General features: G+C 40.3%; 2 protein-coding genes across 5 annotated transcripts in view; both read left to right on the forward strand.

Moving 5' to 3' along the window:
* The window catches only part of LOC115727874 (cysteine-rich receptor-like protein kinase 44), a 268,503-nt gene that overhangs the window by 9,703 nt on the left and 235,383 nt on the right, over positions 1-23,417 (forward strand). For 3 of the 4 annotated variants that reach the window (XM_048276938.1, XM_048276937.1, XM_048276939.1), the window contains exon 2: positions 1,099-1,230. In XM_048276938.1, coding sequence (XP_048132895.1) covers positions 1,099-1,230 — 132 coding nt within the window. Of the gene's footprint in view, positions 1-1,098; positions 1,231-1,402; positions 1,528-23,417 lie in introns of all 4 variants that reach the window. The other variant, XM_048276940.1, reaches the window with a different exon arrangement.
* Positions 2,708-23,417, forward strand: part of LOC115733802 (cysteine-rich receptor-like protein kinase 29) — a gene marked incomplete at its 5' end in the record, with an annotated part of 226,285 nt that continues 205,575 nt past the window's right edge. Inside the window, 3 exons of the mRNA XM_048276196.1 lie at positions 2,708-2,853; positions 2,943-3,090; positions 3,170-3,495. Of these exons, the coding sequence (XP_048132153.1) occupies positions 2,708-2,853; positions 2,943-3,090; positions 3,170-3,478 (603 nt within the window). The remainder of the gene's footprint in view (positions 2,854-2,942; positions 3,091-3,169; positions 3,496-23,417) is intronic.

Below are 23,417 nucleotides of genomic sequence, written 5' to 3' on the forward strand. Positions count from 1 at the left end.
ATCGGTTGGTCAATATTTTCAGGAAAAAAGAATATATGTTTAGGCTCCGTTTGCTTCGTAGAAAATGTGATATTCTTTAAAAATGTTCATTTTCCAGGAAAATGACAATGTTTTCCTATATTTGACCAAGACCTGAAAATGCTAGAGAATATTTTTCGTCATTTGGTTGGAAATTGCTGACATGGATGCTAATTGTCCTACGTGACAAGCACCGCTTCTCTGACGTGGACAAATTTTATGATATTTCAAAAAATAAATTTGTTCTTTTTTTTTTTCTTCCGCCACAAATCACCAGGCCTCGACCGTAGTTGGCTTAATTGTATTTGATTGTCCAAAAATGAAGCTAAACACAATAAGATTCGTTAGCAATGTTAGATATATCTAACAAACTCTATGAATGTTCTCTTATTAGATGTTGAAATAAATGGTTCCCGTGTATTAAATGATCAACATTACCTATCGAGGGAGTTTCTGTAAATCTCTTATTACTTATAAGTCTGATAAGAAATTGCTTCATATTTTTTATATCTTATATTTTGGTCTGGCAAAATGCTGAAAAATAAAAATATTCTGAGATTTTAAGTTTTTACGAACATAAGGTAGGACGGAATAAAAAAAATATCTTCAGATAACTAATTAAAAAAAAAAAAACACTTGAGACTAAAGGACACTGATTCGATCACCGCTGCCCCGGGGACGACCACTGTGATCCTGTGATTGTTGTTCTCTACCACAGTGGTCATCTAAGAGAAGAGAGAGAGAGAGAGAGAGAGAGAGAGAGATTTAAAATTGAAGTCGAAAAGGCAACGATTGTCCATAGAAACCTAAAATTTAAAGTATAATGTGGTATATTCCGATTAAACGAAATCTGGTGGAATGGCAAACTTCAGAAATCCGAATAAATTTCCCTTGAGTTATGAGAGAATGGCCCGACGTATTTTTCGCGTCCTAGTTTGTGGTGCGCATCTGTTTTTGGTATATCTTTCCAACGTGAGTTCTTTTTCCCCAGTTGTAATGGCGCTTTAGAAATTTCTCCAACGTATGATTTTGTTATCAGTGAGCTATGATCATAAACATAACGTGCCTTTGCTCTTGCAGTTGGAAAGAGCAATTCGACGAGGACAGTGATCATTGGGGTGGTCACAAGTGTTTCTGCACTACTTGTCATCGGCGTTGTCGTGCTCCTGAAAGTGAAAAGGAAGAAGAAGCAGCCCAGACAAAGTGTCGAAGGTGAGTCCTTATCCTTTCGCATTGGAACCGCAACCGTTCATGAGGGTTTGGGGTTAATCAGTAAGGCTTGCTGGTGCAATTATGTATACCAAAAGTTTGTGAAACTTTCATTACGAAAGCCACGAAAAGATAATGATGCTCGCTCCGGATGACCGCGTTTTCGTCTTTCTAGGTGAAGTTGTGCATGAAATTAGCAGGGAGTCGCTGCAATTTGATTTCAACACTATCAGAACCGCAACGGATAACTTCTCTGATTCCAAGAAGCTTGGACAAGGCGGTTTTGGTGCTGTTTACATGGTAATAATCAACAAAGCACACCCTCTGACTCTCTTATATTAAATATTTAAGCAACCAAATAGTCAAAGACGACATCAATCTGACAGTCTTCGAAATGCTTCAATGTACCAATCGATAATCACAAGGATATAATTTGGTGAGATTTCAGGGTCAGTTCTCTAACGGACCGAAAATCGCGGTGAAACGGTTGTCGCAGAATTCCAGCCAAGGGGAAGTAGAATTCAAGAACGAGGTCATGTTGCTAGCTAGGCAACAACATAGGAACTTGGTCAGGCTCCTAGGTTTCTGCCTGGAAGGAGTCGAACGGCTTCTCATTTATGAGTTTGTGCCCAATTCAAGCCTTGATCGGTTCATATTTGGTATGGTTCTCGGGTAATCATTTATGACATCAGATCCTCACAAAATGTTTAATGGACATCTTATAGACTGTGATTTCACCAAAATGTCTAGATCCCCGGAAGCGTGCGAATCTCAACTGGGATAAGCGTCACAAGATAATAATGGGTGTCGCTCGAGGGATGCGTTACCTACACGAAGAATCTCGACTTCGTATTAGGGGTGAGCGGTTCCGGGTTCCTTGCAGGTTCCACCTGGAACCCGAAACCTACCCGTCGGAACAAGTTCCTCATTTTTTAGAACTTGGAACCTGCCCGTCATACCTTGGAACCTGGAACCTACCCTATCACAGGTTTTAGGTCGGTTCCGGGGTATCCGAAAACCTATCAATTTCTGTTATTTTCTTTTATTTTTTCATTTTTAGTTAAGCAAAATGACAATGAACGCTACAACATCTAAGAGAAAGTAGAGGTGAGTGATTTTAGACTTTGTACAGGTTACATTTAGAACCCGAAACCAATCCATTGGAACACGTTTATCATTTTTTGGAACCTGAAACCTAAAAATTTGTTTGGCTCCAAATTATACACTCATCATTAGATGCCGTAGAATATTATATGATCGTGCAAAAACATATACCAAGAAAAATATAAACATTTATTTCAGAATCTAAGGGTCCAGGTTCCGGGTTCTAGATAGTGGAACCTAGAACCTACCCATTGGAACAGGTTCCTCAATTTTTGGAACCCGAAACCTACCCGCATACCTTGGAACCTGGAACCGGACCGGATCCTACGGGTTCCGGTTCCGAGTTCTCGGTTCTACCCTGGAACCATGCTCACCCCTACTTCGTATCATCCATCGGGACCTCAAAGCCAGCAACATTTTGTTGGACTCAGACATGAATCCGAAGATATCGGATTTCGGTTGGGCGAGACTGTTCGAGTTGGATCAAACTCATGCAGAGACAAAGCGAATCGTGGGGACCGAGTAAGTACCACGACCTCCTAGAGCTAATGATTACCAAAACAACAAAGCAAACTAGAGAGCTAATATGGTGAACTTATTGTGATGCATAGCGGATATATGGCACCGGAGTATGAGATGAACGGAAAGTTCTCGGACAAGTCAGATGTATACGGTTTCGGAGTGCTGGTTTTGGAGATTGTGAGTGGTCGCAGGAACAATCACCGCATCGGCAATGACATGGAGGATCTTCTAAGCTACGTGAGTATAAGAACATACCTTCTCATTTTGCATAGTATTTCGGAGATGAATCTGCTCGGTGTTTGTCGGATGTTTGCAGGTTTGGAAGAATTGGAGGGAAAGATCAATATCGAACATCATCGATCCCTCCATAACTTCTGGTTCGAATACTGGAATTGTGAGGTGCATCCACATTGGCCTGCTATGTGTCCAAGAAAACGAAGCTAGCCGGCCAACGATGGCCTCGGTTTGCCTCTTGCTTAGCAGCCCCTCGGCTGCTCTCCAAGTGCCGTCGAGACCCGCATTCTTCATTCAACGGGTCGTTGTATATGATACGTCATCCACGCAGGATTACAGTTCGAGAGTATCCGAGGCTGAGAGATCAAGAAGCGAATCGAACCAGTTCTAAAAAAATGAGGCCTCTATGACCGAGCCGTACGCACGGGGCCACGGCAGCCTTAGAAAATGGGTTGTTCGCGTGCCCCGCACATTGCTTTTTGCCTTTGTCGTGGTTTCCACATCACCAAAAGTACAAACATCAAGCAGCTTGATGTTTGTCATGTTGAGGAGTTATATGGCTTCAATGGCTTGGGATTAAATCCAGATTCATAGAATGTTGGAAGTGAAGGGTACTCAGAAAAAGTCATGCCTTGTATACATAAACATCAAGCACAAGCTTGGTCCCCGACCTGAAGATTCTAGATCCATTTCTATTCATACAATAAATTCTCCAATCGTATCCCATTGTAATCATAAGTCTCTTTTCCTAATTTCTATGTGAATCATTGCAACATACGAAAAAGTTATGTGATATGTGGTCTAGAACTAAGGCTTAATCTCACTTGATCCGATCACCATCACATCTTTGAAGATTCGATGTAGATCCTCAAAAACCTATAAAATCCGCAATTTATTAATTTGGGTCTAGTGAAGTATTTAGTCTTTTCATAATACATGTAAGTTTCATGCACCAAATTTGTTGAGTTTCTGTCCTGTGTAATGGGACTACTTCTTTCCTTTTCTTATGCATCAATTTTCGTCTTGATCTATCAAAGGTACTACTGCATCCTACTTTTTCTTCAACTAGCTTGTCATAGGAGCATTATTGTCTTGATCAATCGAAGAGTACAACATCCCTTGCTTATGTTGGGGTTTAATTATTGTTATGGATGTATGGAGGTACTTGTTCTTTCTTCTTTGACATTCGAAATATGAACTTTGAGATTGATAGATATTAACTTTCCTGCATAATTATTTGGTAGGCTTAAAGCTAATATGTATTCAATCAAAGCAAAAATCGAAGTTGTTATAGTTTGAGTAGAAAATAGGTCACAAATCTGGGGGGCAAAGTCCTTGCTACTTTAAGGCAATTAAAGCTCAAGATTACCGCAGCAAAGTGCGTTCCATCGAGGCCTTGATTTTATGCATATATTGAGCATATCTTCGAACATTGGGCATATATTTTTTGGCTTTTATATATATATATATATATCTCGTGGTTTGATTTTTAAGTAAACCTAAAAAATTTATAAAAAAAAATTTGTACCTTGCTCTTGAATAAAATTTTCAGAAGTTACAATTCAAGATGATTTTTAATGTAAATTGAACTTTCAGAAAGTCAATCTTTAATTTATGTTAACTGTCACCAAATTTTTGGGTTGGACTCTTCAACACATAATAAAAAATCGAAAATTCATGAAAAGACGAGGTCATTCATTTGTATATCATATAGTTTAATTGTCATGCATATTTACTATGTCCATCATACATTTTTTCCATGTCATATAAGTTTTAGAACATATCTTTGCCCGTCATTTATGTTATGTTATGTAGTTTAATCAAATCATGTCGTATATCCTATAGGTTAGATTTCACATCGCATGTCACATCTAGTTAGAACTCATGCTTTTAAGTGCATCAAAATTCAATTTTTTTTAAAAGTCATCATTATTAATGTCATATTTGCATTCATACATATTGCATTCATATAATCAAGAAAGCCCAAGAAAAAAAACATTTTTGCACCTTGATTTCTAAAGTTGAATAAATTAATTTTGCCAATTTTAGGAAATTTTCATACGAATGGTACCGAAAGGGCGTTAATTGAAGAGTTAATGTATCGTGTCGTGTCGTGTTGCGTGTCGTTGTTGGTGCTTCTTAGTTGATAAGTTCACTATGTAGCATCAGCAGGAAAAGAGACACCGGATTTTAAACAAAATCAAAATCCTCCCGACGTGTCGGGTTCCGTACAAGGCTCAAACTAGAGAAATAATTAAACAAGATCTATGACCTTTGTTAAATGTATGTATTGTCTTAGAAGCAAAAAAAGTTTGCATCTTAAAAACTACATAAATCGACTAACCTTAACCTTAAACTTTTATCTTTAGTGGTTAATAGCCGATCGGGAATCGAAATTCGGGGTCGGTCCTCAACTTAGGAGATCAAAGTACGGTTCATCCATTCATTTGTAATCATTCAATTTGCAAGTCCTTTGTTTCAGTTGTCCAAGATCTTTTATGTCGTATTGCTGCTTAAGAGACTACGCTAGCGCTACACGCTAGACTTCTAATTTTAAAGTTATGGAATAGGAGATTTAAGTGGAAGTTCCCTCTCATCCAACAAAGTAATATAAAAATGTCGTGCCAACCAAACTAGAAACAAAAATCACGCGTTGTCGTTGCGTTTCTATTGTACTTGCGAAAGACAAACTTCGGGGAAAGGAGCCTTTGCTTTTCTATTAGAGTCAACGCTTCTTCGAGGAATTTCTCGCTGGTTGTCTTTTTATACTTTCACAAGACAGAGAGGCAGTAAAAAGAATCAATGCTTGTTCGAGAGAGACTCGAAACACCAAAAAAAAAAAAAAAAAAAAAAAGGATCCTCCTAATATCCTTTTCTTGGTTCTTGTTCTCATGTTTGCTTCCACCATAAACGCCCAATTCCCAGCTCCCTACTGTGGTTCCACCGGCAACTTCACCGCCGACAGCACCTACCAAACCACCCTCACCACCCTCTTCTCCTCCATCTACACCACCAACTCCTCGTCCCTCTACTATGGCTTCTTCAATGCGTCCTCCACCGTCTCCGGCACCGCCCAAACCCTCTACCTCCTTGGCCTCTGCCGCGGTGACTACACTGCCTTGAGCTGCCGCGCCTGCCTTGATGCCTTGGCCTCTGACATGCGCCGCCTTTGCCCCCTCCAGAAGGAGGCACTCCTCTACACCGGGGACTGCATCATCCGGTACTCAAACGCCTCGTTCTTTGGCTCAGTCGCCACAGAACCCACGTACGTGGCGAGAACCTCCGACAACGTCTCAAGCCCGGATGCTTACGACACAGCGATGATGAAGCTCCTGAACAGTCTCTTGGCCAAGGCAGCAGGTGGCGGCTCGCTGAGAAAATACGCATCGGGGAACGAATCAGCAGGGCTTGACATGATCTATGCGGTGGTGCTGTGTACGCCGGACTTGACGCAGCAGCAATGCACAGGCTGCCTAGTGAAAGGGGCCGAGACGATCAAGGAGTGCTGTGTCAAGTACACAGGAGGACGGTTCATGGTGCCAAGTTGCGTGATCATGTACGAGACCAATCATCGGTTCTTCGACCCGGTCAGTGTGCAACTTCCACCGCCGCCACCATTGCAGGCGGGAGATGTGCTGCCTCCACCACCAGGTATGTCGGCTCTTCTTCAGTGGTAGGTACAAGCCGAGGCCATTGCAAATAAATTGTGAGGCCATAACTAAAACGTTGGTGACACGAACCCCGTATGTTGGCCTTAATTGTGTTTGATCATCCGAAAATGAAGCTAACCATAGTAAGATTGATTAGCAATATTAGACATACTGAGAAGTTTGATCGAAATTCTCTTGTTAGGTGTTGAAATAAAGAGGACCCGTATATTAAATTATTAACAATCAATAAAAAATCAACTTCACCTAATAAGGGAGTTTCTGTGACATCTTTTATTACTAATAATTTCGATAAGAAATTTCTCCATATTTTTTTTATCTCATATTCTGGTTTGGCAAAATACTGAAAAATAAACATATTCTGAAATTTAAAAAGTTTTTATGAACATAAAAATGAACTCGCTTCGATCACCTCCGCCTGAGTATAATATTATTACAAATAAAAAAAAAAACCTAAGACTAAAGGACGGTCAATTCAATCACCGCCGCATGAGATGGTGACCTGACCCGGCGATGTCCACCGTGATTGTTGTTCTCTTTACAACAGTGGTCATCTAAGAGAGAGAGAGAGAGATCAAAATAAATCTAGGGTTAGGATCCATAGCAACCATCCTTAGGGTCACACTGGTTTTTTTCGTAAGCACTGATCACCTCGATGCAAAATCCAGGTCAGAAATCAAAGTTTTAAAATCGCGCTCTCGTATATTTTGCTTCGAAAGTGTCCTGCAAGTTTCTTCTTGGGGGTTGCGCTGGTTCTTTCATTAACTGAGGAACCATCTCAACCTTAATGAGCAAATACCAAGGTCGACGTCATCTTGTCGAAAGCCCGAACCTTGGACTTTCTCCCCATAAGGGACAGGGAAACCCCAACCACGAATTGTCAACTCTAGTGAAAGGTTTTCTCGATTACGGTGGTTGTGTAAGCCAAGAGACAAATTATCATATCCGGTATTTGATGAATCAATAGTGTAATGTTAATTAGGGTCAACGGAGATATAAAAAGTGTAACTAATAACCCTGCAGAAAATTTGCAAGATTGTATTGGATGTTCCTTACTCCAGTTTGTTTCTGTAAACCATTTCACGATCGTTACTCTGATGTCCGTAAGAAATTCATTAAAGTGATGAAATTGAAGTCGAAAAGGCAATTGATTATCGCTAAATACTTAAAATTTTAGACAATAATGCGATATATTCCCGAGTCTTATTAGACGAAAATGGGTAGGTTGGCAAAATCCAGAAATCCATATAACATTCCCTTGTGTTATCATAGAACAGCGTTATGTATTTTTCACATGGTAATTTGTGGTGTGTATATGTTCTTGTAATATCTTTGCAACATGAATTTTGTTTTCACAGTCGTAATTGCACTTCAGTAATTTTTCCGGCGTATTACCTAAAGATCTAGAAAGAATTCATTTTAATTTGAAATGCTAGCAATCATGAATTTCAACTTCAAACTGGATTAAACGCATTGCTTGATGTTGGTAGGTAATATCTCGAAGTCATTACGCATTGTGGTTGTTGTGGCAAGTTCGACAATTCTCTTGGTGATCGTTATTGTCTCCGTGTTTTGCTTTATTAGAAAGAGAAGAAGGAAGGTTTCATCCGGTAAGTGGATTTATCGATTGTGATTGAATGACTTCTAGTGTGGGAGGGAGTATGGGGTGATTTTTGTTAATGTTAAGATGCATTCACATTGCATTTTTATGTGTTCAAGAGAACGTAGCGAGATGGTCTACCATGGTTCCGGAAGGCGCAACCACCTCAACACCAGCACGGCCTGCAAATTCGACAGATGCCAGTGGTGGAGAAATGTCGACTCCATCCATTCATGGCTCATTGCCGCCATCAACAAACGAAGCTCAAGACGGATCTACACAAACCGTTTCATGGTCCATCAATGACATGTAAGGCGATGCGAGCTGCTGTTCAAATTTGTTTATGGTTTTGAAAGGTCTAAACTCAAGGTAAGTTCATTAAAAATCTAACTTGGAGACTATAGGTCTAATTTATTATCTGAGTTATAGACACATGGACGTTATCTAAAAATTCATGGACCGCGTTGCAATTGCAAGGGACATGAATTGGTTAATACTTAAATTCAAGCTTTTGATATATGAAGTTTTCTTTGAAGAGTCAACTTTTTGAAGAATGTATTTCTTGTTCAAGTTTATTGTTCATGTTATGTTGATACATGCTAATTAAAAGTTTTATGAATGATTGAATGTTGTCAAGCAGCAGCGTTACATCTGAAATAAGCAAATCAACTTTGTTTTCTTAATTTTGCTATTTCCCTACATTCCTTTGGGAGAAGATATTAACAAATCATAATGTGATGTTAGCGTGGAGCAACATAAAAAAAACGTCCTTGGAAGCCGGCCGTCCCGCGATATATTGTTTTAATATTTTTTTTGAAATATTTTTACTTTTTTTTTCCTTTTTTTTTTTTTTTGAAAAAATACCACCAAAAAACCCCAAACTATGCCATCTCTAATACATTTACCTTGAACTTGTTTTTGCGACATCAAAAATCCCAAACTATGCACGCTCTGACACGTTTACCGCAAATTTTTTTGTGATACCATAAACCTCAAATTTATATTCGTATGACACATCTACCATCCGTTAAAAATTCGTTAAAAATATGATATGGTGCCATGTTAGTACCACACGAGTGCCAAGTCAATAGAAGTTTAGAACAAAAATTAAAAACTAAGAGCAATTCGAATTTACTATTCATCATCTTCAACCTAGCAAGCACCGAATGAGTTTCATTATCCACCACTGCCAAAACCTCTTAGTAGCGTTCATCGGCCCTACTTGACCGACCTTCAAATCTTGCCACGACGGCCATGAGCTTTGAGGTTGGATCTAGCTTCAAAGTTCTTAGCTACAATGGCCGCTCGATCTCGAGCTCGAAGCTTTGCCTAAGGGTTTCCGGATTTTGTCTCTTTGGCGACGAGACGGGTAAGCCCTACGCTTCATCTTTGCGAGGGGCGGACGGTGGACTAAGGTTGGTGGTTATGTACTCGCGCAGGAGGGGCACATGGTGAGGGTAGTCGGGGGAGCTGCAAAAAAGGTTGAAAACAATATGCAAATACAAAATGTTAAATGAAATTCAGATTGACAAATGCCAAATGGAAAACAATATGGGCAAACGAATATTTGCATAAACAAAGGACTGAAACAACACAAACCTAGAAACTCAATTTAGGGAAAAGAGGAGCGATTCGCAAGAACAGTCAAATTTAAGTAAGAAAGTGCTTGGAAATGAGAAGAGCCTCAAATCACACAATAGCAGAGTAATAAATTGATGCGATTGAACACCTACCGTACGCATTAAGACGAAATTTACAAGCCCTCAAGACAAGCATGGAGCTCGAGCGATAATGGTAGCTGCGACCTTCGAACCAAGATTGGACCTCGAAGCTTGTGGGCGGCATGACCAAATCTATTGGATGTGGTCAAGGACGGATGCCGCCATATGTGACATCCCGAAATTTTGAAGTCTATAAGAAAATAAATTCGATGGATTTTAGTCACAAATTTCGATCTAGTGAATAAAATGGGGTTTTTGAGATTTAAGAGACAATAATTAGATTGTCCCGAAACGTTGGTAAGAGAAAGTCAAGCTTGGATAATCGAGCCATCGGATCATAGTCTCGAAACCCTTTGCACTAGAGTCTAGCACCGACCGAACCCTAGTTGTGAGATTTTCAATAATGCCCTCGGTTTTAATACTAGTAGATTAATTTACCCTCCGGTGACCCAAATTACGGTTTTGTCCCTGGATATTATTCATATAGGACGAAAATATTAATGGAGATTTGCCCCGTGGGCCCCACCCCCATTAATTCATCTCACATCACTATCTCTCTTCTCTTTCTCTCTTTCTCCTACCCCTCTCTTCCTCCATTTTTGCTCAACCACCATCACCATCTCCTCCTCCATCCGCCCTAGTCGCCGATTGTCCCTCACCACCGGTCGCCGCCACGCCGTCCTTTATCATCGTGTGGAACCACAGCGGGCTGAGCCTAGCCGAACCGCCGCCATGCCACCCAAACCGTCCCACGCCCGAGAGCCCGTCTTTTTGGATTTTTGCGTGCGCCGAAGAAGAAATCGCTCATTTGAGCCCATTCGGAGGAGGAATCGAGCTCCGTTTTCTCCTATGCGGCTGTAAGATCGAGGGCTATTTGGATATTAGGGCTGATTGCTAAGAAAGTAGATGAAATTTCGTGGATCTGAGCTGGACAGAGGTTGGTTGGTGGAGACCCAATTTGTTCGGTGTCGATTCAAGTTCCACTATTCGTCATTCGTTGCCGCGCCGCCATGGGTTGTTGTCGTCAACCAACGCGCCACCCCCGAGCTCAAGCTACCGACCTCCATGCTGAGCCGAGAGGTCGAGAGCATCTAAGGATCGTCGTTGTCGCACTCGAGTTATCGTTGCCTATCATTTGTCATCGCCGGCCGTTATTTGTGAGTTAATCCCTAATCTCCGATTAGGTTGTTAATTATGTTTAGGGATGGATTAGTTTATATTAATTGTTGGTTAGTTCAGTTAATGATGGTTGGGTTAAGTTAATTGATTACGGTTGGGTTAGTCAACCACGATTATTAAAGTAACCGTAGTTACTTTTCGTTAACCATAGTTACTTTTAGTTAACTATAGTTACTTTTCGTTAATTACGGTTACTTTTAGTGAACTGTAGTTACTTTTCGTTAACTGTAGTTACTTTATGTTAACCATAGTTACTTTTTATTAATCATGGTTGGGTTATTTAACCTTGATCGATAAGCTATCAAGGGTTGGACGATAAGCTATCGAGGTTTGGAAGATAAGCTATCGAGATTTTGGTGACGAAGTTTGGACGATAAGCTATCTAGGTTTTGGGCAATAAGCTATCAAGGTTTTGACGATAAGCTATTGAGGTTTGGATGATAAGCTATTAAGGTTTTGACGATAAGCTGTAGAGGTTTGGATGATAAGCTATCGATTTATTATTTTACTAATATTATTGTGTAGTTTTAATACTCGTCTGTGATTGTTACGTGCTTGAATTGTGATGTCGATATTGGGAATAACCATTTAAATTGGCTTATGTAATAAATTGATTGGCAACTTTCAAGGATGGTAATTGAAATGTGTGTAGTTGATCACGGGCAATTTATTTACCGCCTGTTTCATCTCGTGCAATTTATTTATTGCGTATTTGGCATGTAAGTTGTGATTAGTGTTCTGGTTGTTAGACTTGATTTGTGTGTGGTTGAATGCCATGTTAAATACTATATAACATGTGAGCTAAGGCAAGGTAAGCTGATATGTGATTGATGATTAACTATTGAGTTGCGTCCGATCATGTGGTAGTTAGAGTATAACGCTAGTCGCACCCTATTGATATGTTATCGATAGTTACCTTGTGTATTTAGGCCACCCCGAGTGAATCAGCGCCCTATTTGGACTTAGGCATTGACTTATAGAGATTTTATATTTCACCCGTTGTTGTTAACAATTTTTCAAGCCATTAGTTGTGGAAAGCTGGAAGTGGACGTGGATCCCTTTTTAAGTTAGCACGGAGTAGCGTTAACCCCATCCTAAATCTGGTATTTTGAGGGTTGTAGGAAGTAGCCTTGAAGTAGGGCTTGCGTGTATAAATATACTTCATAGGGTTAACGATATAAATGAAATTATCTTTTCCTTTTGTTGATTGTTGGTTGTCCGCTGACTGTTCCTATCGCTTTTAATAGTATTTGGGGAAGTAGCACATTCCACATGCGTTTAATCAAAGATAAAAAAAAATGAATGGGTCGATGATGCGTCCCGAGATGTCACAACTTAAAGACCAAGAAGGGATGTTGGCATGCCCGATAGGTGATGGGCGTGACATCCTCATTTAAGTGGTATCAGAGCAAGGTCATCTTGAATCATTTGGTCATGGCTTGGAGTGATAAGGTGCATTGGGAATTGGGATAGTTAGTAGGATTAAAACCCGTGCTTGTAATTGTTGAGTGAACTTTGGGTTACTGTTTTTGAGTTCTTTTGGCATGTCAACTTTGGTCAAGCGGAATTCCGTAAGGTTCCTACAAGTTGAGCAGCCGTATTATGAAAGTGCCTAGAGGAAAGGCAATGCAAGAGGATCCTTGAGTGGATGGGATTCTGCGGGCATTGGAAGCCCTAGGAGAAATAGTAAGGCAGCAAATGAGGAACCAAGCTACATTTCGCCAAGCTGTCGAAGTATGCACTAAGGATGGTTGAGGACCCTGTGGATAGGACAAGGAGATTTCCAATGGACTGAAACCCGAGATTAAGGATCAAGTAGTGCCACTAACTTTCAAGGATTATAGGCTTCAACTTCTATTGTATTCTAATGGCTTTAGTATTGACTTTAATTGATAATCCCGAGTGGTCCTCAAGGGTGATATGATTGAGATTCGCAAGGAATACAAATGAGGATTGGGAATTTTTAAGCGTGGATTTGAGCTAGTAAATGTGCTTGAGGTATAATGATTTACTTATAGGCAAAAGTCCGGTTGGATTATATGATTGTGATTCTAGCTTATCAACGATCAAGCTCGAGGTATATATAGTTGAGCATAGGCAATTGATCTATGAGATATGACGGTCGCTCATGGAATTAGAAACTTTCGATTGATATTGATTTGAATTGTGTGATGAGTAGTGAGGACGATCGTGCATTGCACATGTTTATTGCAAACGAAAATTGAGAAATGTGCATGCATGAACATATCATTATTTTGTCGGGCTTTGATAAATCATCGCTTGGTATGGGACAAGCTATACGGGATGCCTACAAACCGTAATGAGATGTGGTATAGGACATGTCGAATGGGACCTTTTTAGTAGGTGCCCGACTTGGGGACAAACCAGGCAAAGGCTAGTGGACTTATAATGACCTAATCTAACAAGGGTAGGAAGTGACACCGGAACAAAATGGCTTGAGCAAGGAGCGGCTTCTGGCATATTTCTAAGATGGCAATGGGGGCAAGAATGAACCAAGTTACGCATTGAAAGGTAAGTCTAGAAGTTGTGCTAAGTCTGACCTTTATCAAAAGATACATTGCATTAAAGTTGTTTCTCAAAGTGAAAAATATTTTTTCGAAAATGCATAGCATTGCATCTCAATGATTGGAGTGGTGAATGAGAGAACAATGAGTGGATTGAAGTACCATGGACAAGTATGTGAAAATGCCTAGACTGCCTGGTGGGAAGTTAGTGAAAGTCTATCATGATACCTCCAAGGTTGTTTTCGGAGAAGATCCCATCTGTGTGAGGAATGTGTTGTTTGTATGTGTCTGTAGTGATATATCCTAGAGAGGTCTAGATTGCATCACGGAATGCTTGGAGTTTGATTTCCAGAGATTCGAGGATTGCATCAGACTTGTTTGAAATTGTGTTTTGTGCGAATACCGTAACCAAAAGAACCACGGGTAGGCATGTTGATCAAAGAGTTGTGGAAACGAATATGAAAGGTTCGTAATGGCAAGTTATAAGTGGATGACATATTGTGGTTTGCCAATTGAATCTATGAGTTACTAAGGTCGGTGATGACCCGGAATAAGGTTAAGATTACGACATATGGCAATTAAGAAAAATAAGCAATCAAAGTGCGTAGCGAAAGCGTAGTAAGGCCTCATAGTTTAATGAGATGATGACTATAAGGGTTTTGCATTTGATAAGAAAGGAATTTAAAGGCCAAATTTCGAGAACAAAATTTCCTAAGAATGGGAGATTGTGATATCCTGAAATTTCGAAGTCTATAAGAAAAATAAATTCGGTAGATTTTAGCCATGAATTTCAGTTTGGTGAATAAAATGATATTTTTTAGATTTAAGAGACAATAATTGGATTGTCCTGAGACGTTGGTTCGGAGAAAGTCAACCCCGGGTAATCGAGCCATCGGATCATAGCACCGAAACCCTTTGCACTTGAGCCTAGCCCCGACCGAACCCTAGTTGTGAGATTTTCAATATTGCCCTCGGTTTTAATACCGGTAGATTAATTTACCTTCGGTGACCCAAATTATAGTTTTTCCCTTGGATATTGTTCATATAGGATGAAAATATTAATGGGAATTTGACCTATGGGCCCACCCCCATTAATTCACCTCACATCACTCTCTCCCTTCTCTTTCTCTCTTTCTCCTCCCCCTCCCTTCCACCATTTTTGCTCAACCACTATCACCATTTTCTCCTCCTCCATCCGCCTACGTCACCGGCTATCCCTCACCATCGGTCGTCGCCACGCCGTCCTTTGTTGTGGTGCGGAACCACCGCGGCCGAGCCTAGCCGAACCATCACTATCCCGCCCAAACTCCCCCACGCTCGAGAGCCCATCTTTTCTGATTTCTACACGTGCTCGAGAAGAAATCGCTCATTTGAGCCCATCCGGGAGGAAGAATCGAGCTCCGTTTTCTCCTACGCTACCGTAAGATCGAGGGCTATTTCAATTTGAGGGCTGATTGTCCAAAAAGTTGATGGAATTTCATGGATTTGAGCTGGACAAAGGCTGATCGATGGAGACCAAGTTTGTTCTGTGGCGATTCAAGTTTCGCCGTTTGTCGTTCGTTGCCGTGCCATCGCGAGTTGTTGTCGTCAAGTCACGCGCCACCCCCGAGCTCAAGCTTTTGACCTCCATACTGAGCTAAGAGGCCGAGAGCCATCAAGGATCACCGTTGTCCCGTTCGAGTTATCGTCGCCGATCGTTTGTTGTCGCCGACCATTATTTGTGAGTTAACCCCTAATCTCTGATTAGGTCGTTAATTTCATTTAGGAATAGATTAGTTTATGTTAATTGTTGGTTAGTTTAGTTAATGATGGTTGGATTAAGTTAATTAGCTACAATTGGGTTAGTTGACTTCGGTCGGGTTAGTCAACCTGGATTAGTTAAAGTAACTATAGTTACTTTTAGTTAATCATAATTAATTTTTGTTAACTATAGTTACTTTTCATTAACTGTAGTTACTTTATGTTAACCATAGTTACTTTTTATTAACCATGGTTGGGTTAGTTAACCTTGGTCGATAAACTATCGAGGGTTGGATGATAAGTGATCAAGGAAGTTATCGAGGTTTGGACGATAAGCTATCTAGATTTTGGTGATAAACTATCGAGATTTGGACGATAAGCTATCCAGGTTTTAGGCGATAAGCTATCGAGGTTTGGGAGATAAGCTATCATGGTTTTGGCGATAAGCTATCGAGGTTTTGACGATAACCTATCCAAGTTTTGACGATAAGCTGCCAAGGTTTAAATGATAGGCTATCGATTTATTATTTTACTAATATTATTGTGTAGTTTTAATACTCATATGTGATTGTTATATGCTTGAATTGTGATGTCGATATTGCGAATAACCATATAAATTGGCTTATGTAATAAATTGATTGGCAACTTTCAAGGATGGTGATTGAATTATGTGTAGGTGATCACGTGTAATTTATTTATCACATGTTTCATCACGTACAATTTATTTATTACATATTTGGTATGAAAGTTGTTATCGGTATTCTGTATTGAGCCTTGATTTGTGTATGGTTGAATGCCATGTTGAGTACTGTATAATATGTGAGCTAAGGCGGGGTAAGCTGATATGTGATTGATGGTTAACTGTTGAGTTGCGCCCGATCATGTGGTAGTTAGAGCGTGGCGCTAGTTGCATGCTATTGATATGTTATCGACAGTTGTCTTGAGCCAATCAACGCCATACTTAGACTTAGCCATTGACTCATAGAGATTTTATATCTCATCCGTTGTTATTAACAATTTTTCGGGCCATTAGTTGTGGAAAGTTGGAAGTGGACGTGGATCCCTTTTTTAGTTAGCACGGAGTAGCGTTAACCCAAACCTAAATTTGGTATTTTGAGGGTTGTAGGAAGTAGCCCCGAAGTGGGGCTTGCGTGTATAAATATACTTCCCAAGATTAACGATATAAATGAAATTATCTTTTTTGCTGTTGATTGATTGCCTATTGATTGTCCATATCGCTTTTAATAGTGTCCGAGGAAGTAGCATGTTCTGCATGCGCTTAATCAAAGATAAAAAAAATGAATGGGTCAATGACGCGTCATGAGACGTCACAACCTAAAGACCCGGGAAGGGATGTTGGCGTGCCCGATGGGTGCGGGGTGTGACACTAGAGGTCCAGGCAGAAGTGGGTAGTGATTTTTTGTCTTTTTCATGTTTTTTTGATGTGGCGCTTGCATAGTGCAATGTCAACACCACATCGGACTAACTTTATCTTTTTAATCATCATTTTTAACGAAACCTTAACGGAAGGTAAATGTGTCACACGAACACAAGTTTGGAGCCTTTGGTGTCACAAAAAATTGTTCGGGTAAATGTGTCACAGTGTACTTAGTTGGGGGTTCTTAACGTCACAAAAAAGAAAAATTCAAGGTAAATATATCATAGTGAACACAGTTTAGGGTTTTCGGTGGTATTTTTCCTTCTTCTTTTTATTCCCCTTCCATTTTCTTCCACCAAGTTGTGAGTTGCTGTTTAGATTAGTTTATCTTCCTTACGTTCTCTGCTCGTTTACGGGAGAAGTACTAGATAAAGATGCTGATGTTGATCATCGCAACTCTCAAGGCTCCACCACGAACGCTCGACTACATCTCCTTCAACCCAAGCCATCTATCACCACCGCTCTCGCCCTCTTATAGGAACTAGATTAGTTGTAGGTACAATTTGATGAAGACGCCACCAAATCTGAGCTAGCGAGGTTTGCCCTTGCCAGTGGCCAACGGGGGCAAGCTTCACCTAAGGCCGATATGGTTGACCTCGCCGACCATCCCCTCTGGCCCGTCGCTGAGGTTCGGTGACCGACTGGAGGAAGAAGAGAGAATGGGAAGAAAAACAAGAAAAAAATAAAAAGAAATAAAAAAATTCAAAAAAATCATAAAAATATTAAAATATTATATCACCGGATGACTAGCGTTTATCTGCATCCATGATAGCACCGACTTGCCCAAATTGGCCGAATGGACTAAATTAGCACTATAATAAGAGGTTTAAGACTAAACCAAGAAAAAGAAAAATTTCAAATTGAATTGGAATAATTGCAATAGATTTATGACTTTTTTGATAATTTTCCCGTTACACTTAGGAGTTCAATATACGATTCATGTCCATATCAAAGTCTTCTATGTTGATTCATTGCTCTAGAGACTTTGCAATCATCCTTTTACAAAACCATATTCTCCCATTCCTACTAGCATTACTAGGGGTGAATATGATTCCAAGGTAGAATCGGGAACTAGAATACTAGACCGGTTATAGGTTCAAGGATATGCAAGATAGGTTTCGGGTTCTAAAAATTGAGAAATTGGTTCCGACGGGCAAGTTACAGGTTGCGGGTTTCATATTTCTGTAACCTTAAATAAGTCTTTGTGTTTTTATTGTTCTATAACTCCACGCGATCATATGGTATTCCATAATGTTTAAAGATGAGTGTGTAATATGAAACTACTAGTCCGAGCTTCTATTCTTAGCGATATCGGTGACTAAGACTGTTACTTTATTAAATCATCACCTCTAATGACCATTATGTGAGGCATTAAGCCTTTTATTGTTAAAAGCCCATAAGGATTAAAGAATTTAGCCCATAATTGAATGAACGAACAAAAAATCCTAGCTTATTGTTATAAATAGGTGCTTTAGGATTTACAATGGGGGATGGAGAATTGGAACTACATGGCCAGAATTTGAGAGATACGGCCACAATACACCCATGAGCAAAATGGTGAGAAAATCGTAAAGAGAAGGGAGAGAAAAAGTTCTTCTTGCACACACGTTTGATTCTCTCGCGTCATAAAAGGGTAAAATTTTTTATAGGTGAAGATATGAATTTCTCACATGTCATAAATGGATTAACATTTATCGGGTTACGAACTTTTGATATAGGAAAATACTTTCCGCATAAAAGTTTCTAAGCAAGCTTCTTATCATTTTTAGGTATTGATAAAAGGAAGCTGCTAACCTGACAATCCGATAATACTACTATTTATTTCTAGCCACACGATTTTCCAACTAATGAATGCTTTATGCAAAGTAGCCGGTGATGGTGTGTGGATCTACGATTTGAGATTATATCATCTTCAACGGTAGTGTCAAGGAAGCATTTTCCTTGATAAAATGTTGATGTTCTAATATTAATGTAAAAATGTTAATCGGATCTTGCTATTAAATCAATGCAAAATCACTAGATTAATAAATGCGGAACAATAAAAAAAATACCAAAGAGTTATGTGGTTCGGTCCAAGAGTTCGATACATACTCTACGAGGGACTTAGCAAGAAATAACCCACTAGTAATCAATGAATCATTGATGTAGAATAGTTGGCGTGTGATTTTTTTAAAAAACACGATCGCCGTAAATTGGGGTGATTCCACCTCTGATTCGCACTTGGGACTAGCAAGCCCGGATCGTACTTAGATTTAGTCGATCGTATGGAAATGGGTCGCTGATCAATACTCACTGCTTTGCTATGACTAATGTCGTATTTTCGCGTTTCAAAGTCGTTTAGATAGGTTTTCGGGCAATTTTTCTATTTTAGGCAACTTGCAATACATCCGATCGCAATATTTGATTCAATTTCTATTTTGATTTGATTAGATTTGATTCATATTATCTTGTTTTATGTTACCCTAGTTCCCAAAGGAGTCCTATCTATATAAAGGATGTCCACCCTTTGTAATCGACAAAATTCAATCTATCAAGTTTAGTCAATCTTTCGGGAAAGCTTTCCTGTTATCACTTTCCCTACCTCATTTGGTATTAGAGCAAGGTTCTCCCTACGACAATGACTAATAACGTGAATCGACAACCTCCGTAGCTAAGGGCCATCCCGATGAACATGTTACACAATAGGAGTTTACCCAATTTGCTAAAGAAACTTGGCGAACTTTGCGGGATAACAAACGGACGATGCAAGAATTGCTTGATGCAATCCAACGATTGTCTACAAACCCAAACCCTAACCCCGGCGTTCTTCCGGCCAAGCGAGTTCCGATCGATCGCATCCCAAAAGTAGTTGTGGAACAAAGGGCCAACCCCCAGTGCAGGCATCAAGCCTATACTGGGGATTCTGATGAAGATGAAGGCGAATTTCCGGAGCCGATCCGTAGGGGCTACCGGAATGGAGGCTATCGACGTGGTCTAGAATAGTACCAATTGAAGTTCGACCTCCCCACCTTCAATGGCAATCTCAACATTGAAGACTTCCTTGATTGGCTTTGGGAAGTTGAGAAATTCTTCGACACCATGGATATTGAAGAGAATCGCCAAGTGAAATTGGTGGCTAACAAACTAAAGGGTAGGGCCTCGACGTGGTGGGAACAAACACAATTATCCCATCACTATCAAGGCAAGGATCCTATTCAAACCTGGAGTCCGATGAAGCAGATGCTCAAGATGCGGTTCCTTCCACTCGACTATGAACAAGTCTTGTTCCAGCAATTCCAAGATTGCAAATAAGGAAGTCGGAAGGTTCAAGCTTACACAAAGGAATTCCTCCGACTTTTGGCCCGCAATAATCTTGCTAAGTCAGAAGTGCAACAAACCACTAGGTATATCAATGACCTGCATTTAAATATCCAAGATCGTATTTTGCTGCATCGTCTATATTTTGTAGAGGACGGGCAAGAGATGGCAAAAAAAGTAGAGCTACAATTGGAGCGTAGCAACTTCTCAAATTGAGGGGGCAATTATACTCCTTGGGGGACATTTGGACGAGGAAAATCGTAAGAGGTGGCTGAGTCCTCTAATCGGCAATTCAACAATACAAATCGAAATTTGGGGAGTAATGTTAGAGCGCCTAAGCCTTCCAAAACCCCCGCATCAAACGCCCGTGATGCTGTTGCTACGAATCCCTACGCGAAGCCCTATCTAGGGAAGTGCTTTAAATGTAATGAACTTGGGCACCATTCGAGTGACTGTCTGCGGTGAAAGGCGGTGAACCTGGTCGAGCATGAAGATGAACTTTACAAGAATGATTGGGAAGATGAAGAAGAGGTGACCGAAGAAGAAAGGGAACATATTAATTGCATAATTATACGGTTGTTATTAGCTCCACGAAAGGATGATTCACAACAGAATAACCTTTTCCACACCCGTTGTACTGTCAACGGGAAGGTCTGCGACGTCATTATTGATAGCGGCAGCTGCAAGAACATTGTATCAAAAGCACTTGTCGATCACCTCCAATTGAAGACAGAAGCTCATCCCTCGCCTTATACGATTGGTTGGATCCATAAGGGAACCCGAACTTAAGGTAACTCGGATTTTTTGTTTACCTATTTCTATGGGAAAATCGTATAAGGATACAATAGTTTGTGATGTTATTGAGATGGATGCATGCCATGTCTTGCTGGGACGACCGTAGCAATATGATGTTGATGTTACTCACCAAGCACATGAGAATGTTTACTCCTTTGTGTGGGAGAAAACGAAAATCACTCTTCGTCCTTTGGAGGAAGCTGCTCGTGTTTCACGAGCTACGTAAAAATAGAATGGGATTGGCATTCTACTTAATGTTCGCAAAAGAAATCGCATGTATTTGATCATAGACAATGGATCCAAGCAGGAAGCCATCAAATTTCAAAAGCCCTCCAACCGTTGCTGAAGGCTTTCTCTAGTCTTAGTCCTAAGGATTTACTCGATGGGTTACCATCGATGTGAGACATCTAGCATCAAATTGATTTTCTACCCGGTCCTAGTCTTCCCAACCTATCGCATTATTGCATGACTGCGAAGGGAAATCTAATACTATGGGAGAAGGTGAAAGAAATTCTTCGGAAAAGGGTTTATACGAGAAAGCATGAGCCCCTATGCCATTCCTGCCCTCCTTACACCGAAGAAAGATGGAAGCATGCGAATTTGTGTCGAAAGTCAAGCAATTAACAAAATTACCGTGAGGTATCACTTTCCTATTCCTCGTTTAATGATATGCTTGATAGGTTGGCAAGGCCAAAGGTCTTTTCGAAGATTGATTTGCGGAGTGTATACCATCGTATTCGCAAGAGACCAAGAGATGAATGGAAGACGGTGTTCAAAACAAGCGAAGGACTTTACCAATGGTTAGTCATGCCCTTTAGACTTACCAATGGTCATAGCACTTTTATGCGCTTGATGATGCAAGTCCTCAAACATTTCTTGGGAAAATTTGTGGTGGTTTATTTCGATGACATGCTTGTCTATAGCTCGGATGAACAGCAGCATGTAGGTCACCTACGAGATGTTTTACAAGTTCTAGAGGTTAATCAACTCTATATCAACTTGCCCAAATGCAGCTTTATGACCAAACAATTGTTGTTTCTAGGGTATGTTGTTAGTGTAGATGGCATTCAAGTCGATGAGGCAAAGGTTGTTGTCATTCGAGAGTGGCCTACACCCAAGATTATTGGGGAAGTGTGGAGCTTCCATGGCCTAGCAACATTCTACCGTCGGTTCATCCACAATTTCAATGCCATCTTAGCTCCTATTACATAGTGTTTAAAGAAGGGGCAGTTCAAGTGGAGTGATGTAGCAAAGGCGAGCTTTGCCTTAATAAAGGAGAAATTATCTATTGCTCCAGTTCTTGTTTTGCCAAACTTTGACAAGGTATTTGAACTAGATTGTAATGCTTCTGTAGTAGAAATTGGCACTATGCTATCCCAAGAGGGCAAACCAGTTGCTTATTTTAGTGAAAAATTGAATAAAGTTCAGCGCCGATGGTCTACTTATGAACAAGAATTCTATGCTATGCTACAAGCTATTAAACATTGGCAGTTTTATCTCTACCACCGTGAATTTGTACTCAACACGAATCACCAAGCACTCAAGTATATCAAAAACTAGAAGCATTTGAATAAAATGCACGAGCGTTGGGTTTCTTTCTTGGAACAATTCAATTTTGTTCTTCGTCATAAAGCATGTCATCTTAACAAAGTAGCCGATGCTCTAAACCGATGAACCGCATTGCTTGTTACTATACACAATGAAGTGGTGGGCTTTGAGTCTTTGTGCAACCTCTACCTTGAAGATGAGGATTTTCAAGATACTTGGGCGAAGTGTAAAGCTACTGGTTTCTTTGGTGACATAATTATCCATGATAATTTTTTGTTTTATGGCAATAAGTTGTGTAATCCGCGTAGTTCCCTTCGAGAGAAATTGATTCAAGAGCCGTATGGTTGGAGCCTTGGGGGACATTTGGGGCGCGATAAATCCATCGCCTTGGTGGAGGAGCATTATTATTGGCCTCAATTGAAGCGAGACATTGGGCGTTTTGTTTAGAAGTGCCCTATTTGCCAAATTACAAAGGGGCATTCCTAGAATATTGGCCTTTATACACCACTCCCAATTCCATCTAGACCATGGGTGGATATTTCCATGGATTTTGTTTTGGGACTCCCGCGAACCCAACGAGGTATAGATTTTGTCTTTGTGGTGGTGGACAAATTCACGAAGATGTTACATTTTATTCCTTGTAAGAAGACATCCGATGCTTCTCATGTTGCTGGTCATTTCTTCAGCAAAGTGGTGCGTTTACATGGTGTACCAAAGACAATCACTTCTGATCGAGATACCAAATTCCTCAGTCACTTCTGGAGGACCCTATGAAAGTTGTTTGGCACAACTTTGCAGTACAATAGCTCCTTCCACCCT

Source organism: Rhodamnia argentea, chromosome 3 (genome assembly GCF_020921035.1).
Source record: "Rhodamnia argentea isolate NSW1041297 chromosome 3, ASM2092103v1, whole genome shotgun sequence".
NCBI classification, from domain to species: domain Eukaryota; kingdom Viridiplantae; phylum Streptophyta; class Magnoliopsida; order Myrtales; family Myrtaceae; genus Rhodamnia; species Rhodamnia argentea.